Genomic DNA, 14,910 nt, shown 5'->3' on the forward strand with positions numbered 1-14,910 from the left:
GGGTTCACCTTTATTCGGTCCTGATGAATGTCTGATTAATTTTCACACATAGGCAGAAACATGTTGACCACATACCAGTGGATATAGCTGAACATTTTATTCAGTTATATATCCCACATTTCGTTTTTATCTATGTCAGATTGGCCAACTAATACATTTTCCTTTTTTGACACAGTCATTTTTAATCTACTATCACTCATCACCAATCACACAAAAACCAGCTCCGCAGTAATTCTGGTGTTGCATCACACCAGGGTGGCATTTGGCCTCTCTTGGTGGGGCCCGATGATGAAGCATGTCACCAACTAGGTTGGTGAGTGAGGGCTTTTTAAAGAACCTAAGTTGGATTCTACACACTCGCTCTTCGTTCTAATAAGGCACACACTTTAGTTGTTAAGAAGCAAAATCCAATTGGTAATAACAAATATCCTACTATTTTATGCTCCCACATGTCTTCTGATAAAAATGGGGTGTCACTTCTGTGGATAGCCTATTGCCTGCGACAGCAAACGGCCAAAACGCAACATGGACACATCACATTTTTCCACACTTATTTTGCAACGTAGGTAACTGTGGATTTTGGGTCTTAGCTCATCCGGCACACAAGGAAACCTAGTAAACCTATACATTTTTTTAAAGTAGACACCTAGAGCAATTCAGACTGTAGTGACCTGCGTGGATCTCACCAAGTTGTTTTACCCAGAATCCCTTGCAAACCTCAAACGTTGACTAAAAAACATATTTTCCTCACATTTCGGTGATGGAAAGTTCTGAAATCTGCTGTGTGCCACAAACTTCCGTCCATCCTGCATTCCCCTAAGTTGTCGCATAAAAGTGAGTTATATTCCATATATAGTTACCCTATATAGGTGCAAGTAACATTGCAACCTTTCACCTATATTCTTCCCTACATTTCATACATAACGGTTCTTAGGGACTGACCTTTTACCTAGATACAACACTACATTCAGGACGCTGGTTTTTCCCTAGTTCAAATCTCATTCATTATGCATGAGGTTTCTTGGAAGCACAGCAGGACTACCATCTCCTGCATAATATCTCTGTATAAAGTTCAGGCCCAACGTTATCCTTTAGGCCGACACAGTAACACAGCAAGGTAGGACCCCTGGGGAGACCTATGGGTATATATATATATCACATCTTGCTTAGAAGGACAGAGTAGACCAAGACTTCCCGGCCGACACACTGACCAGAGACGCTGAGGTTCCTGCATGCGGATACTCGCAGTGGTCTAGCATCCTTCACTGGGGTTCCAACTCGAGATCAGGACGGGGTCCCATATCTTCTCTTTCTCAGGTAATGAGGTTGACTTGATCCTAGAGAGATACTTCGCATAGCACCTACACAGATGCTAGGTACATTTAAGGAACATCTAGTTAGAGAGGCAATGTAGGAGTACACATCTTTTATCTTGTATTTTATATGCTTGTATATATTAATGGCTACTGCAAGATGGTAGAACTGTACCATCCTTTTACTTTCATAGTACTTCTAATCATATACATCTGCCACTGTCTAATGTTTGTTGCAGCTCATCTATTCTACACTAGAATAACAACTGTTCAATAAATTCTTATTGAAAACACCCAGCCTACTTATTCTGTGTATTGCTCTGAGACAAATTAAGTAAGCACGAGTGACTGAGCGAAAGGTAGTATATTGTTTCCATGATTCTGAGGGATCAGGGTTGTCATGCTCTGAGGTTGCCATAATCTATTCTCTCCTTGGAAAGAGGAGGTTATAGTGACACTGTGAGCTAGCTGATACAGACAGGCTAACATACACAGGGGTGCACGGAATCAGTCTGCCACCAATCCCACAGTTTATCTAAATGTGCAGATCGTGTATAGGTTATATAGGAACTACATGACAAGTGGTATCACACTTATATGGTTCACCCGCGACAGGAACACAGCATGGTTACATCACATTTTACCACTCAAAACTGACCTTTTATTTTTGCAAAGTGGGTAGCTGTGGATTTTGGGCACTAACCCAGCCGTCATCCAGGGAAACCTAGCAAACCTGTACATTTCCCAAAACTAAACACTTAGGAAAATTCAGGATGAGGTGACTTGCTTGGCTCTCACTAGGTTGTTTTACTCAGAATCCCTCGCAAGCCTTAGGCGTTGATAAAAAACAAATTTTCCTCACATTTCTGTGATGGAAACTTCTGGAATCTGTTGGGAGTCACAAACATCCTTCCATCCAGCTTTCCCTAAGTCTTTTGATAAAAATGGTACCTCCCTTGTGTGGGTAGGTGCCCGCAAAAGTAAATGGCCCAAAACACAATATGAAAATATCCCATTTTACCACTAAAAACTGACCCGTTTGTTGCAAAGTGCGTAGCTATGAATTTTAGGCCCTATCTCAGCGGGCACCTAGGGAAACCTGGGCCCGCTTCACAGAACTAACTTAAGACAAAATCATACACTTACTACCGTTTTGGTATTCACAGAAGGCACTTACTCATTTTGGTATTCACAGAAGGCACTTACTCATTGATGAGTAAGTGCCTTCTGTGAATACCAAATTGAGTAACTTACTCATTTTGGTATTCACAGAAGGCACCCACACTGGGGAAGTAGCAATTAAAAGCTTAATAAAACAATTAGGTATATGTTGAGAAACATGTTTTTCTGTGTTTGCCTTCAATAACATATTTGGCCTGGGGACTTATTGGGGCATTGTCCATAAATAATACATTTGAATAGTCCATTGAAACAAGGCAGTTGTAAAATACTGAAAAAAAATGGTTCCTTATAAGACAGTGTGAGTTGACAAACCTCCATTAACAAATTATAGCTACTTGGGACTGAACTGTGGACATTTAAAGTAATTTTAAATTTGTCAACCAGGCCAACAAACTGTTATTGTAGTGAAGGAATCACCTCAGCCACACAGGCAGCAGTTGGGCCGCCAATTCTACAGGTTCTCACCTTTGCATGGGGTATTTGACCTTCAATGAGGCACTCTCCTACAATACTTTAGCCTGTCCAGTGTAAAAACGTTGGTGGTTGCACATCCACCATGATGGCATGGTGAACTGCCATCATGGTGGGACCTTGAAAAGGCCCCATAATATGGCCTTGATATGCTCTAAATTTCTTCCAAGTGTGTCAAGGACAATTGCACGGATTTCAGTGTGAGAACTCCACGCTTCAAAGGTGGTTTCACACAAAAGGGGGGTGTCATTTGATAGTGGTAATGGCATCGGACTAACCGCCACAAATTGGGTGGCCTATTTCAGCTGGCATCATGTCCGCCACATAGGTGTTCAGATGATTGAGCTAATAGCAGGTCAACCATAGGCAACACTGCCTTCTGCCAATTTGTAAATAGATGACAGAAAGCCAGAGGAAATCTGATGGGCCATCCATTCGTGTTTGGTGCCCACCTGTTTTAGTCCTTCTCTAAATCTGGTCCACTCTCTCTAGGTTTGCATATAAGCCATGTTTCTCTTGGAAAATGCCCACTTCCCTAGAAGTATTTAGAGAGAGAAACCACACTAAGCTGGTTTTGACCACAACAGCCCATGAAATTCCATAGTGACCCATGCATTGATGTTATTGCAGGTAGCTTTGTCTTATGGTTTTTAATTAATTGACAATGTAATCACAAAGAAGTACAGTTCATTTCATGCTTTTTTCGTCTCTTTACAAATGGTGCGAACTGAATTTTTAATTCCAGTTTTACGCCCTTTGCATTTTAAATCATACAAAAAGATTTACTAGCTCTTATCGCAGCTAGATTAGGCAGAAGTCTGCTGTGCAGTTATTAGCTTCATCAGAGGGTCATTCATTATGAGAAAAAGACATTCTTTACCAGTTCCTGCCTTGACATTATTATTACAAGTATGCATTTGCACTTTTCCACACTAGCAATCAGTTCATATGATGATTTAAAGGGGATGTGATCTTTCTTAATCACGTAATATGAGATTTTATGTCCCTCATATCAAGTTTTAATTATGCTCCCTTTTATTTATAGTTGTTAGAATGATTGTATAAACATTTTACTGGTGTACTATTATGACGTTATTGCCGAATGAAGTTTGTTTGGCCTGTAAAATAAATTAAATTGGAAGAAAGAATTCGATAACAATTAAATGCCTATGCTGTAATTCTGTCAAATAAGAAATATGTTTTGTTTCACGATAAAATAATATGCTATTTCAATGGAATAGCTCTATTATAAATATTGTGGTTTCATTTAAACAAATGTCATAGCTTAATATAGCAATTATCTAGGTGAACACATTACTAAAATAATAATACAGCTTGTAGAATGGAATAGAGAATATGCGATAATGTTTAAAAATGGAAAAAATGGATGTATGACGTTACAACGCATACTTTTACCACGCATACCTTTACAACGCGGTATTTTCAACGAATACCGTTACACCGCATAGCGCTTAGAGGTGCTGGATAGTGGTAAGTATAATTTTCTATTCCAACTCCAGTCCCCGTGGACACTAGGGAAGGTGTTGGATAGAAAATTAAACTTATTCCCTATCCTAGTGCGCCCCCCAGCGCAATGCGTTGTAATGGTATGCGTGGTAATGCCTGCGTTGTAATGGTAGTGCGTTGTAAAAACTTTATTGTAAACGTTGCATACCGGAAAAAATGGTTCTACTTACAGTACATGTTAATACTGGTTTAGCAACCCAGGTCCAACAATAACAAAAATTACAGCATGGGTGTCAGAGTGGAAGGTACAGTCTACTTTGGCTATCGTCACGGTACCGACAATAAATATAAATTCCAATAATATAATTATTTAAGTTTACATTATTTTCTATTTTTATCAACTACAGAAGCTACAGCATTGCCTAATCGTGCTCAAGTTGCAAAGCGATGTAAGTAAAAAGAAAACACAGCATTCTTGTTAGCTTGCTTACATGAATGACATACTTATCTTAAATCACACCACTCTTAATTTAGTTTCACGTACAGTACTCTGTGCTTTGCCACTCCTTCCATTTTATAACGTTTATTTGAATTCATTTCTTGCTTTACTAAAATTATTATGTTCTATAATTCTTTAATTGTCTCTGTGAGGAATTCGGTATTACTTAGCCCTGGATCTAAAGATAATTCTTTTTATAGGGACTCCAGAGCTCATTTAGAGCTTGACAGGCAACACACCAGCCCACCAATGTATCAGAGACATCTACTTCTGTCATACCAGCAGAGAACCACCTACCATTTTTTTAAAGATCCCCGCCATATCAATGGGAATTGTTTTGAGGAAAGCAGTTTGGAGGAACGTATACCCTATAAGGGGGATTCGTTTGGCAAAAAAGGAAATCAATGTCCCTCACATGCTGAGAATTTTCTCCCTGCATTTGGGTGTCATTGAATATTTTTCCTTTCTGATAGATACATCTGCCAGTGGATTCCTCACCTTGTGAATATCCCCCTGCGTCAGCAGCATTCGGAAATTCTTTTTGTAGCTTTGCGCCTACGTGGACCGACGTCACAGAGGCACGGCATCGCGCGCGACTCCGCTGACGTCACCGACACCATATTAGGCCCACTCCGGCGTGATGACATCAGTTCCCTTTTTTCCACGTCGTCGACGGTAACGGTTTTCTGGGATCGTACATTAGCTTTGTCGTAACTTTGTTACATTGTGATTATTTTCACTGTATCTTCGTCTTCTGTCGAGATGTCTTCGAAGAAGACTGGTTTTAAGGATTGTGGGGAATGTGGCAAGACTATGTCCATAACTGACCCGCATGAGTGCTGCGTCTGGTGTCTAAGCTCCGACCATGACGTCAAGGATTGCCAATCGTGCAAGAAAATGACTCCGAAGGCCCTTCGGGAAAGAGAGACGAAGCTCCTCCTTGCGAAGCTTAAAAAAAAGAAAGAAAAGAAGACTTCAAAGTCTCGGTCTCGACGTTCGAGGTCGAGGTCTCGATCGAGGTCTTGATCGGAGTCGTCATCTGCTCATGCTTCAAAGTCTTCTAGGAAGAAGCATAAGAAAAGGGGTCATGAGTCACGTCATCACTCAGGAAAGGACTCCACTTCGTGACCAAAGTCACAAGTGAGGCTTCTTCGAAAGGAAGTGGAGGTTTCGGCGTCGAAAGCTCAACACACAGATGGTGAGGCTTTGCGTCCGAATCAACACACCCTCTGCCTGAGAGTCTGGTTGTTGCAGGCTGCCTGCTCAAAGAAGTCTGTAGGGGCTTATCCGCAGGTTCCTGTGGAAAAGGAATCCAGAAAGCAAGACAAGGCAGCCAAGAAGGTCTTCAGCCAGTATGGCATTAAAATCTACCAACGCAACTTGTCTTATGGGACGGTACATCCATGCCTTGATGGATCTGTAAAGCAGTTAGTGCCAAAAATTCCTGAGGTGGACAGAAAGGATTTTCAGGAAGTAATTTCGGACACTCAGGCTGCTGCAAGACAAGTGATACAAAGTGGGCTGGACACTGCTGATTCGGTGGCGAGAGTCATGGGCTCTTTGGTGGCCGCTGAGCTGCGTGGCTAAAAACATTGGAGTTTTCTGCAGATGTTCAGTCTGCTTTGATGGACTTGCCATTTGATGGCTCAGGATTGTTTGGCAAGAAAGCTGACTTGCCTTGGAACAATTCAAAGATAGTAGGGCCACAGCAAAATCTTAGGGACTTAAAACCAGGGGTACTACTGGAAGGCGCTTCAGAGGATTTGGCAGTTCTTCCTTTCGTTCCTATAAAACATCGCAGCAGCAGTCACAACAACAGCAAAATACGCTATATAAGTCCTATAGAGGAAGACAACGAGCTCGTGCTAGATGTCGTCAAGCCTCCTCCTCCTCCTCTTCCCCTTCCCAGCCCCCTGCCACCGCAGCAAAGCAGCCCTAGATCCGCCATTCCGGATCATGTGGGCCCAGTTGGGGGCCGGTTTACCCATTTTCTACGAGATTGGGAATTGATTACCTCAGATCTTTGGGTTCTCAATCTTGTGGAGAATGGGTATGCTCTTCCCTTTCGGGAATTTCCCCCAAATTACCCTCCTTGCCAGGGTTTTTGTTCGGAGGACCATCTGCTGCTCCTGCAGGAAGAAGTCCTGGCTCTGTTCAGAAAGGGTGCAATAGAGGTGGTACCAGAGCAGGAGAGGGGTCAGGGGTGCTACTCCCGGTATTTTCTGATCCCCAAGAAGGATGGCAGACTCCGTCCAATCCTAGATCTCAGGATCTTGAACTTTTACCTGAAGCAGGAGAAGTTCAAGATGCTCACCCTAGCACAGGTTCTTCAAGCACTGCTGCAAGAAGACTAGATGGTGTTGATCGACTTGCAGGATGCGTATGTTCACATCCCAATCCTGAAGTCGCACAGAAAGTATCTCTGTTTCACGGTTGGTTCGCAACACTATACGTTTGCGGTCCTTCCGTTTGGTCTTACTACTGCGCCTCGAGTCTTCACCAAGGTGATGGCAGAGGTGGCTGCGCATCTCAGAAGGTCGGGGATACCTGTATTCCCGTATCTGGACAATTGGCTGATCAAAGCAGAATCTCCAGCGATAGTGCTGCATCATCTGCAGGAGACAACTCAGTTGTTTCACAGGTTGGGTTTTTCGATAAATGTACCCAAATCTCACCTGCTGCCCTCCCAGCACAACCTGTTCATAAGTGCGGTACTTGATACAACTGTGTGTCGTGCATTCCCTCCTCCTCAAAGGAATCACGACATACAGGGAATGATTCCTTTGTTTTTCAATGGAGCGGTCGTTCCAGTCCTGAAGGTCCTTCGCTTGCTCGGTCTGATGGCTTCTTGCATTCTGTTGGTCAACCATGCACGCTGGCACATGAGGGCACTCCAGTGGTGCCTCCGCAGGCAGTGGTATCAACACAACGGAGATCTCAGGGAGAAGGTGAGGATTTCCAGAGAAACTGCAGCGGATCTGACTTGGTAGGGTGTGGAAGGCAACCTGTCACAAGGAAAGCCTTTTCATCTACCTCCATCAGTGGCCACAGTGATAACGGATTCATCCACTCTAGGGTGGGGTGCTCATCTTGGGGATCTGGAGGTCAAGGGTCTTTGGTCTCCAGAGGAAAGGTTGCTTCACATCAACCTTCTAGAGTTGCGGGCGATACGTCTGGCACTCAAGGCCTTACTCCCTTCCCTTCGCGGTCAGTCAGCCCAAGTCCATACGGACAACACGAACGCGATGTGGTATGTCAACAAGCAGGGAGGAGTAGGGTCGCAGTGTCTCTGCAGAGAGGCTCTGCGTCTCTGGTCCTGGGTTCAGGACCATTAGATTTGTCTGATTGCAAATAATCTGGCCGGAGTTCTGAACGTTCGTGCAGACACTCTCAGTCGGCAGTTCTCCGCCAACCATGAGTTGAGGCTCCATCCAGAGGTAGTTCGTCAGGTCTTTTGGACTTGGGGAACTCCTTTGCTGGATCTGTTCGCCACTCACGAGAATGCTCACTGCCCATCATTCTGCAGCCTCCAGTTTCCGATGCAGGGAGCCTTGGGGGACGCGTTTCAGTTGAGTTTGGACTCGCAACTCCTTTATGCGTTTCCTCCCAAACCCTTGATTCCTCGGGTTCTGAGGAAAGTTCGCCAAGACCGGGCCCAAGTCATATTGATTGCACCGGATTGGCCAAGAAGGGTGTGGTATACAGATCTTCACCACCTCTCCTCGTGTCCTCCGCACGACTATGGGCTGCGAAGAATCCCACACTTAAGGAAGCCATTAGTCAAAGTCATTGAAGAATCACAAATTTGTATTAAGGAGATAAGCAAAAAAGACAGGTCATCTAATGAAATTGCTAGAACTAGTGTTGAAGATGAGTGCGAAGTTAATGTGGTCTCAAAAAGAAGAGGGGGAGGTTTTTCAGGGAATGTTGCCAAATCTAGAAACAAGGAATGTTCTCATTGTGGTAGTCAGTATCATTCCTCTGATTTTAAAAAATGTTGTGCTTTAGATCAAAATTGCAACAAGTGTGGTCGTAAGGGCCATTATTCATGTATGTGCAAAAGTTCAGAAATTTCTGAGAAGTCAAAATCTAAAGTCAATGTTGTTCAAGAGGTTCATATGATCAAAAGGATTCTAGCTTTGGGTGAAGATTTAGATTTTAGTTTGGTCTCTGAAGTTGATTCACGTAGACTAATTAGACCTTCTGCCAACTTTAATCTTTATGGCAAAGATGTTTCCCTGATGGTAGATTCTGGCTCTATGTTCACTATCATACCTGAATCTATTTTTAACTCATTGTGGCATGATATTACCTTGTCTATCAAGGATATTAATCTTGTGAGTTATCAGGGCCAACCTATTGACATACTGTGTTTTATGAAAGGTCTCATAAAATGTGGTTCTAGGTGTGTTGAAGGTAAGGTGTATGTATCCAGGGATGGTCCTCCCATTCTTGGGTGAATGCACCAGTTTGACTTAAATATTATTATTAATCCCAGGGCACCTAACCAAATTATGGTTGTTGATGAAGATATTCAACTTGATCAGATTCTTCAAAATGCCCACAGGGTTTTTGAGGATAGACTAGGTTGTGTAAAGGGGTATATGCATAGAATCATTCTTAAGTCTAATGCATCTCCTATCCAACACAAACTCAGGAGAGTTCCTTTTGCTTAAGGATTTGTTGAATAACCTTCTAAAGACTGGTGTGATAGAACCTATTGAAGCTTCAACATGGATTTCTCCGCTTGTTTTGACCCTTAAGGCGGACGGCCGTTTGAGATTTTGCATTGACTTAAGATCTCTTAATAGAGATATTGTAATGGATTCTTTTCCTTTGCCTAATATTAACGAATTATTGCAATCGATTGGTAATGCTAAATATTTTTCGAAAATCGACTTAAGGAGTGCGTATCATCAAATTAGGCTCCACCCTTCTTCCAAAGCACTTACAGCGTTCATCAACTCGGAAGGCACTTTCCAATTTACTCGCATGCTGTTTGGCTTAGCCTCGGCGGCGAGTGTCTTTCAGAGGATGATGAGTGGTTTGTTTAAAGACATCAAAGGGGTCATATTTTTTCAAGATGATGTGTTAATTTCAGGTAAAACTGTGGAAGAACATAATGCTGTGTTGAAACAAGTACTTTGGAATTTGGAGCACATTGGTCTGACAGTCAACAAAGACAAGTGCAAATTTTTGACTGAGAAAGTCGAATATTTAGGTTACACTGTTTCTAGTGGGGGTTTTCCTCCCAAGCATGATTTGTTGTTGGCTATTAGAGATACACATCATCCAAAGGACAAGGAGCAATTGTGCTCTTTCTTAGGATAAGTCGAATATTATTCAAAATGTGTGAGATCCTTTGCTGATGTTGTGGAACCTTTGAGCTGTTTGTTGCGCAAAGGTGCTAAATTTTGTTCGGGCGAAGGAACAACAATTAGCGTTTTCAAGTATAAAGGAGACGATTTTTCAGGCTGGAATTTTAGCTCCATTCACTTCTAATTGCAAAACTATTTTGACTGTAGATGCTAGCCTTACAGGTTTAGGTGCGGTACTCTCCCAAGTTCAGAAGGGTGTGGAGAGAACTATTGTAATTCGCTTCACGGACTTTGAGACAAACTGAAAGGAATTATTCAGTTATCGAGAAAGAGGTTCTGGTGGCTGCATGGGGTACTGAGCACTTTAGAGTATATCTGTGGGGATCACGATTTTGTTTGAAAACAGATCATAAACCTCTAATGAAGATTTTATCAGCTGATGGTGTGGGCAAAGGATCTGCCAGTTTAGCTCGGTTTGCAGCTAGGTTGCAAGAATTCTCCTATGATGTGGTATTTATTCAGGGATGGAGGAATTTGCAGGCTGATTGTTTATCCAGATTGTCTTTGGACTGGGAAGTTGTTGATAAAGCCTTGGTGGATAAGCTTTCCTCTGAGGAAGCTATTGGCTGTGTGAATGAGATCAGTGAGGCAACTGTCAGTACCTTTTCTACAATGGGTCCAAGAGATGCAAAATGACAAAGTTTTAAAACAAGTGATTGCCCTGATCAGGAATGGTGCTGTTCGGGAAAGTGCAGTTTCTGTGCCTTTAAGGCCGTTTTGGAAGCTGCTGGATGAGCTTTCTGTGTGTGGTCAGGAGGTTATTTTGCGTGGTGAGAGGTTTGTGCCTCCTTCTGGTTTGCGTTTTCAGATTTTCAAGATCGCTCATGAGGGGCATCTTGGCCAAGGTATGTCTATAAAAAGAGTCAAACAAGAGTTCTGGTGGCCTGCTATGGATGACCAAATTAGTGGCTGGGTTGAAGGGTGTTTATTATGCAAAGATAGTGAGAAAAGATTAAGAGTTGGTGCTCAGAAGAATTTTGGTCACATCCCCGATCCTGGTAAACCTGGGCATGTTATTTGTCTGGATTTTATTGGACCTATGTCGGATCTTAGTATGGATTTCCATTTTGCTGTTGTCATTGTGGATGTGCATTCTCAATGGCTAATTGTGAAATTTGTCAGAGAAATTACTACCGTTTCTACTATTGAAGTCTTGGAAAAAAAATTATTTGAAGAGGGAGTTCCTCATTCTTTGTTGACAGACAATGGGACACAATTGACGTCGGGTGAGATGCGCTGCTTTCTTGAACGCTGGGGTGTTAGACATTCCTGCACATCTTTGTACAACCCTATGGGTAATGGCATTGTTGAGAGGGCCAATAGATCGGTCCACTGAACATAGTGTCACTCATGTTTCTCCTTTTGTCAGCATGAGGGGACGGGTACCAGGTTCAACATTTGTTCCTTCTTGATTACTAGATTGGGTTTGTTCTGATGGCACTTCTCCTTAAACTACTTTGTTTCAAAGTTTCAAGTTTGTGATTGGATTAAGATAAAATCTGGTAGGGTTAGAGCTGGGTTGAGTAAATTTTCTGCTCCATGCCGCATTATCAAAGTGGCTAGACATTATGTGGTGGTCGAGGGTGGTCACAGATGGAATTTGCGTAGGATTGCGCTATATCAGAGAAAGGGCGAACTGATTAAGAAAGATCTTTGTAAGGATACTTTATCTAAAGATGAATGTTCAGATGCTATGTTTATTCCTGACAAAAACAATGATGTTGAGGGGAGGGAGATGAGTGGTTATTCTGGTTCTTGTTCAGCTCAACAAGATGTTGCACCTCAGGATTCTGGTTCTTGTTCCTTCCCTGGTGTTCCACCAGAGGTTTTGTAGTTTAAGGAACCTGTGGGTTTGGATGATTTGGTTGGCAGGATTCGTAGACCACCTTCTTACTTGCAAGATTATATTACTTCATAGAAGTTAGTACTTTTTATTTGCATGCTAAGCTTTAATGTGTTTTCATTTATTTCTTTCATTAGGGAAGAGGATGTGTTATGTAGTTGTTATCTATACTCACCTTGATGTCCTCGTGCCCTTCTTCCTTACCTCATTGTGGAATGCTCTATGTTATGTAATCTAGAATGTGAGGTGACAAGACTCTACCTTTGGCAGTTTCTGTCGGATCGTCAAGGGTCTTGGATGCCAGATTCATCTCTCTGCAATAAACGTTGTAAAACCATCTCCTGTCTCCTCGTTTCCATCACAACACTCTACCAAGTCCATTTATTCTTATAGATGGTCTAAGTTTGTTGCTTGGTGCGGGGAGAAGTCCGTTGACCCTTTAAGGGCTCGTTTGTCCAATATACTTCAATTCGCACTTTCTTTGGCCCAGCAGGGTTTTGCAGTGGCAACTATCAAAGGTTATTAGTCGGCCTTGTTGGCTTTCCTTTGTTTGCCAAACCAGACCTCTTTGTTTAAATCTCCTATTGTTTTGCGTTTCATTAAGGGCCTTACAAATAAATTTCTTCCTACAGCATTTATTGTACCTCAATGGGACTTGAACCTTGTTCTTACGTTTTTAATGGGTTCACCTTTTGAGCCTTTACACACATGTCCCTTGAGACTTTTGTCTTTCAAGACTGTTTTTCTGGTGGCAATTACCTCGGCAAGGAGGGTAATGCGCTGCAAGCTCTTAGTTCTAATCCCCCGTTTTTATCTATTCATGCTGAAAGAATGGTTCTAAGGACCAGGGCTGCTTTTCTGCCTAAAATAGTTACTCCTTTCCATCTGGGGCAGTCCGTTACCCTCCCTACCTTTTATCCTCCCCCTCACCCTTCCAAGGAGGGGGAGAGACTTCACCGCTTGGACCCTAAGAGGGCGGTGAGCTTTTACCTGGACAGGACACAGGAGTTCAGGTTGGATGACCAGCTGTTCGTAGGCTTTGCTGGCTGCAAGAAGGGGAAGGCGGTGCACAAGCGCACCCTCTCGAGGTGGATCATCCTCTGCATTAAGATTTGCTACGCCCTGGCGGGTAAGGACCCTCCCGAGGGTATAAGAGCTCACTCTACTAGAGCAAAGTCATCAACATCTGCTTTGTATAGGGGTGTTCCAGTTCAGGACATTTGTAAAGCGCGACTTGGGCCTCCCTCCATATTTTCGCGAAGCATTACTGCTTAGATGCGGAAGTGAGGAGAAAGGACCACTTTGCGCGTGCTGTCCTCCAGGATTTTCTGGTATAAAAGGGTGGACACCCTCCTCTGGGAGTGGGGACTGCTGTGGGACTCTATTCTCAAACGGTGAGGAATCCACTGGCAGATGTATCTATCAGAAGAACAAGTTACTTACCTTCGGTAACGTTTTTTCTGGTAGATACAGTATCTGCCTGTGGATTCCTCACTGACCAACCCGCCTCCCCGTTGTCCACTCTTCTATACCTGAGTAACTATAATGTATTTACTTTGTTGTCAAGGAATTGTTTATTTCAAATGTTTGATTGCATTTGTATTACCTTGATATTTGTGTATTGTGTATACTGTGTATATCTCTACTGTCATTGGTCCGTCCGTGCGCCTCGAAGGCACGGACAAAAGGGTGGACCTGATGTCATCATGCCGGCGTGGTGACGGTGACGGCAGCGGAGTCGCGCGCGATGCCGTGCCTCTGTGACGCGGTCCACGTCGGCGCGAAGCTACAAAAAGAATTTCCGAATGCTGCTGACACAGGGGGATATTCACAAGGTGAGGAATCCACAGGCAGATACTGTATCTACCAGAAAAAGCGTTACCAAAGGTAAGTAACTTGTTCTTCTGGGACATCCATGCCCAGATGAGATGGTGGAACTGCAGGATTGGTGATGCAGGGACCCTGCGGGTTCTAACGCTACCAAACTGTTACTGACCCCCCTTAATATACCGTTGACTAATTACAAATCCATTACAAATCAATAGGTGTTGTCAGATTCATTGTATCACAGTATTTTTGCAGTATGAAGTTCATTGGAATGATATATCACCGGCGTAGGTGTCATGCCAAAAAGCGGAGATATAATGTAATGCTATTTATATCTATTAATAGCAGATTATTTGGTTCTGAATTCAAGGACAAAGGTAGGTAATTCCATAATTGGATGCTCTGTCCCTGTTTTTATATCTCTTGTAATGTAAAGTGTGACACAAACTAAGGGCCTTACTCCTTATTTAGAGCTTGGCAGATTGGACACTGTGTCAAATCATGGCAGATAGCCCTTCTGCTTACTATAAGTGCCATAGGCTGTATTGCAGTTGTGATTTGGTGTGCCAACCTCTAAATCAGCCCATTTGATAGAGACTTCCAGCGACAGATTCCTAAACTTAGAATAATCCCCAGGCGTCAGACTGTATCTGGAGGTTTTTTGAGCAGTACCCCTACATGCCGGTGGGTGGTGTAGTTCGGCTTTGCGTCATCCTCGCTGGAAGTGACGGGCGCAGTATTATAGGCACCACCCCAGCATGCTGAAGTCAGTTTTTCCTTTCCATGCGAAATAGCGCTGATCTGATCAGAGCTTCCCTTCGTTCTATTTTGACTTGCTTTTTCTGACTTTTTGTAGATTCCTGTTGAGGGATTTTCTTTCCTACGGGAGGATGTCACCAAAGAAACTGGCTGTTTTTAAACCATGTGGTG

The 14,910-nt window shown here is 43.0% G+C and overlaps 1 protein-coding gene across 1 annotated transcript in view; it reads left to right on the top strand.

The window, feature by feature from the left end:
- Nucleotides 1-14,910, top strand: part of LOC147709124 (uncharacterized) — a 3,078,084-nt gene that overhangs the window by 2,212,864 nt on the left and 850,310 nt on the right. The window contains exon 29 of the mRNA XM_086927727.1: nt 4,841-4,882. Within this exon, the coding sequence (XP_086783853.1) occupies nt 4,841-4,882 (42 nt within the window). The remainder of the gene's footprint in view (nt 1-4,840; nt 4,883-14,910) is intronic.

Source organism: Lissotriton vulgaris, chromosome 6 (genome assembly GCF_964263255.1).
Source record: "Lissotriton vulgaris chromosome 6, aLisVul1.2, whole genome shotgun sequence".
NCBI classification, from domain to species: domain Eukaryota; kingdom Metazoa; phylum Chordata; class Amphibia; order Caudata; family Salamandridae; genus Lissotriton; species Lissotriton vulgaris.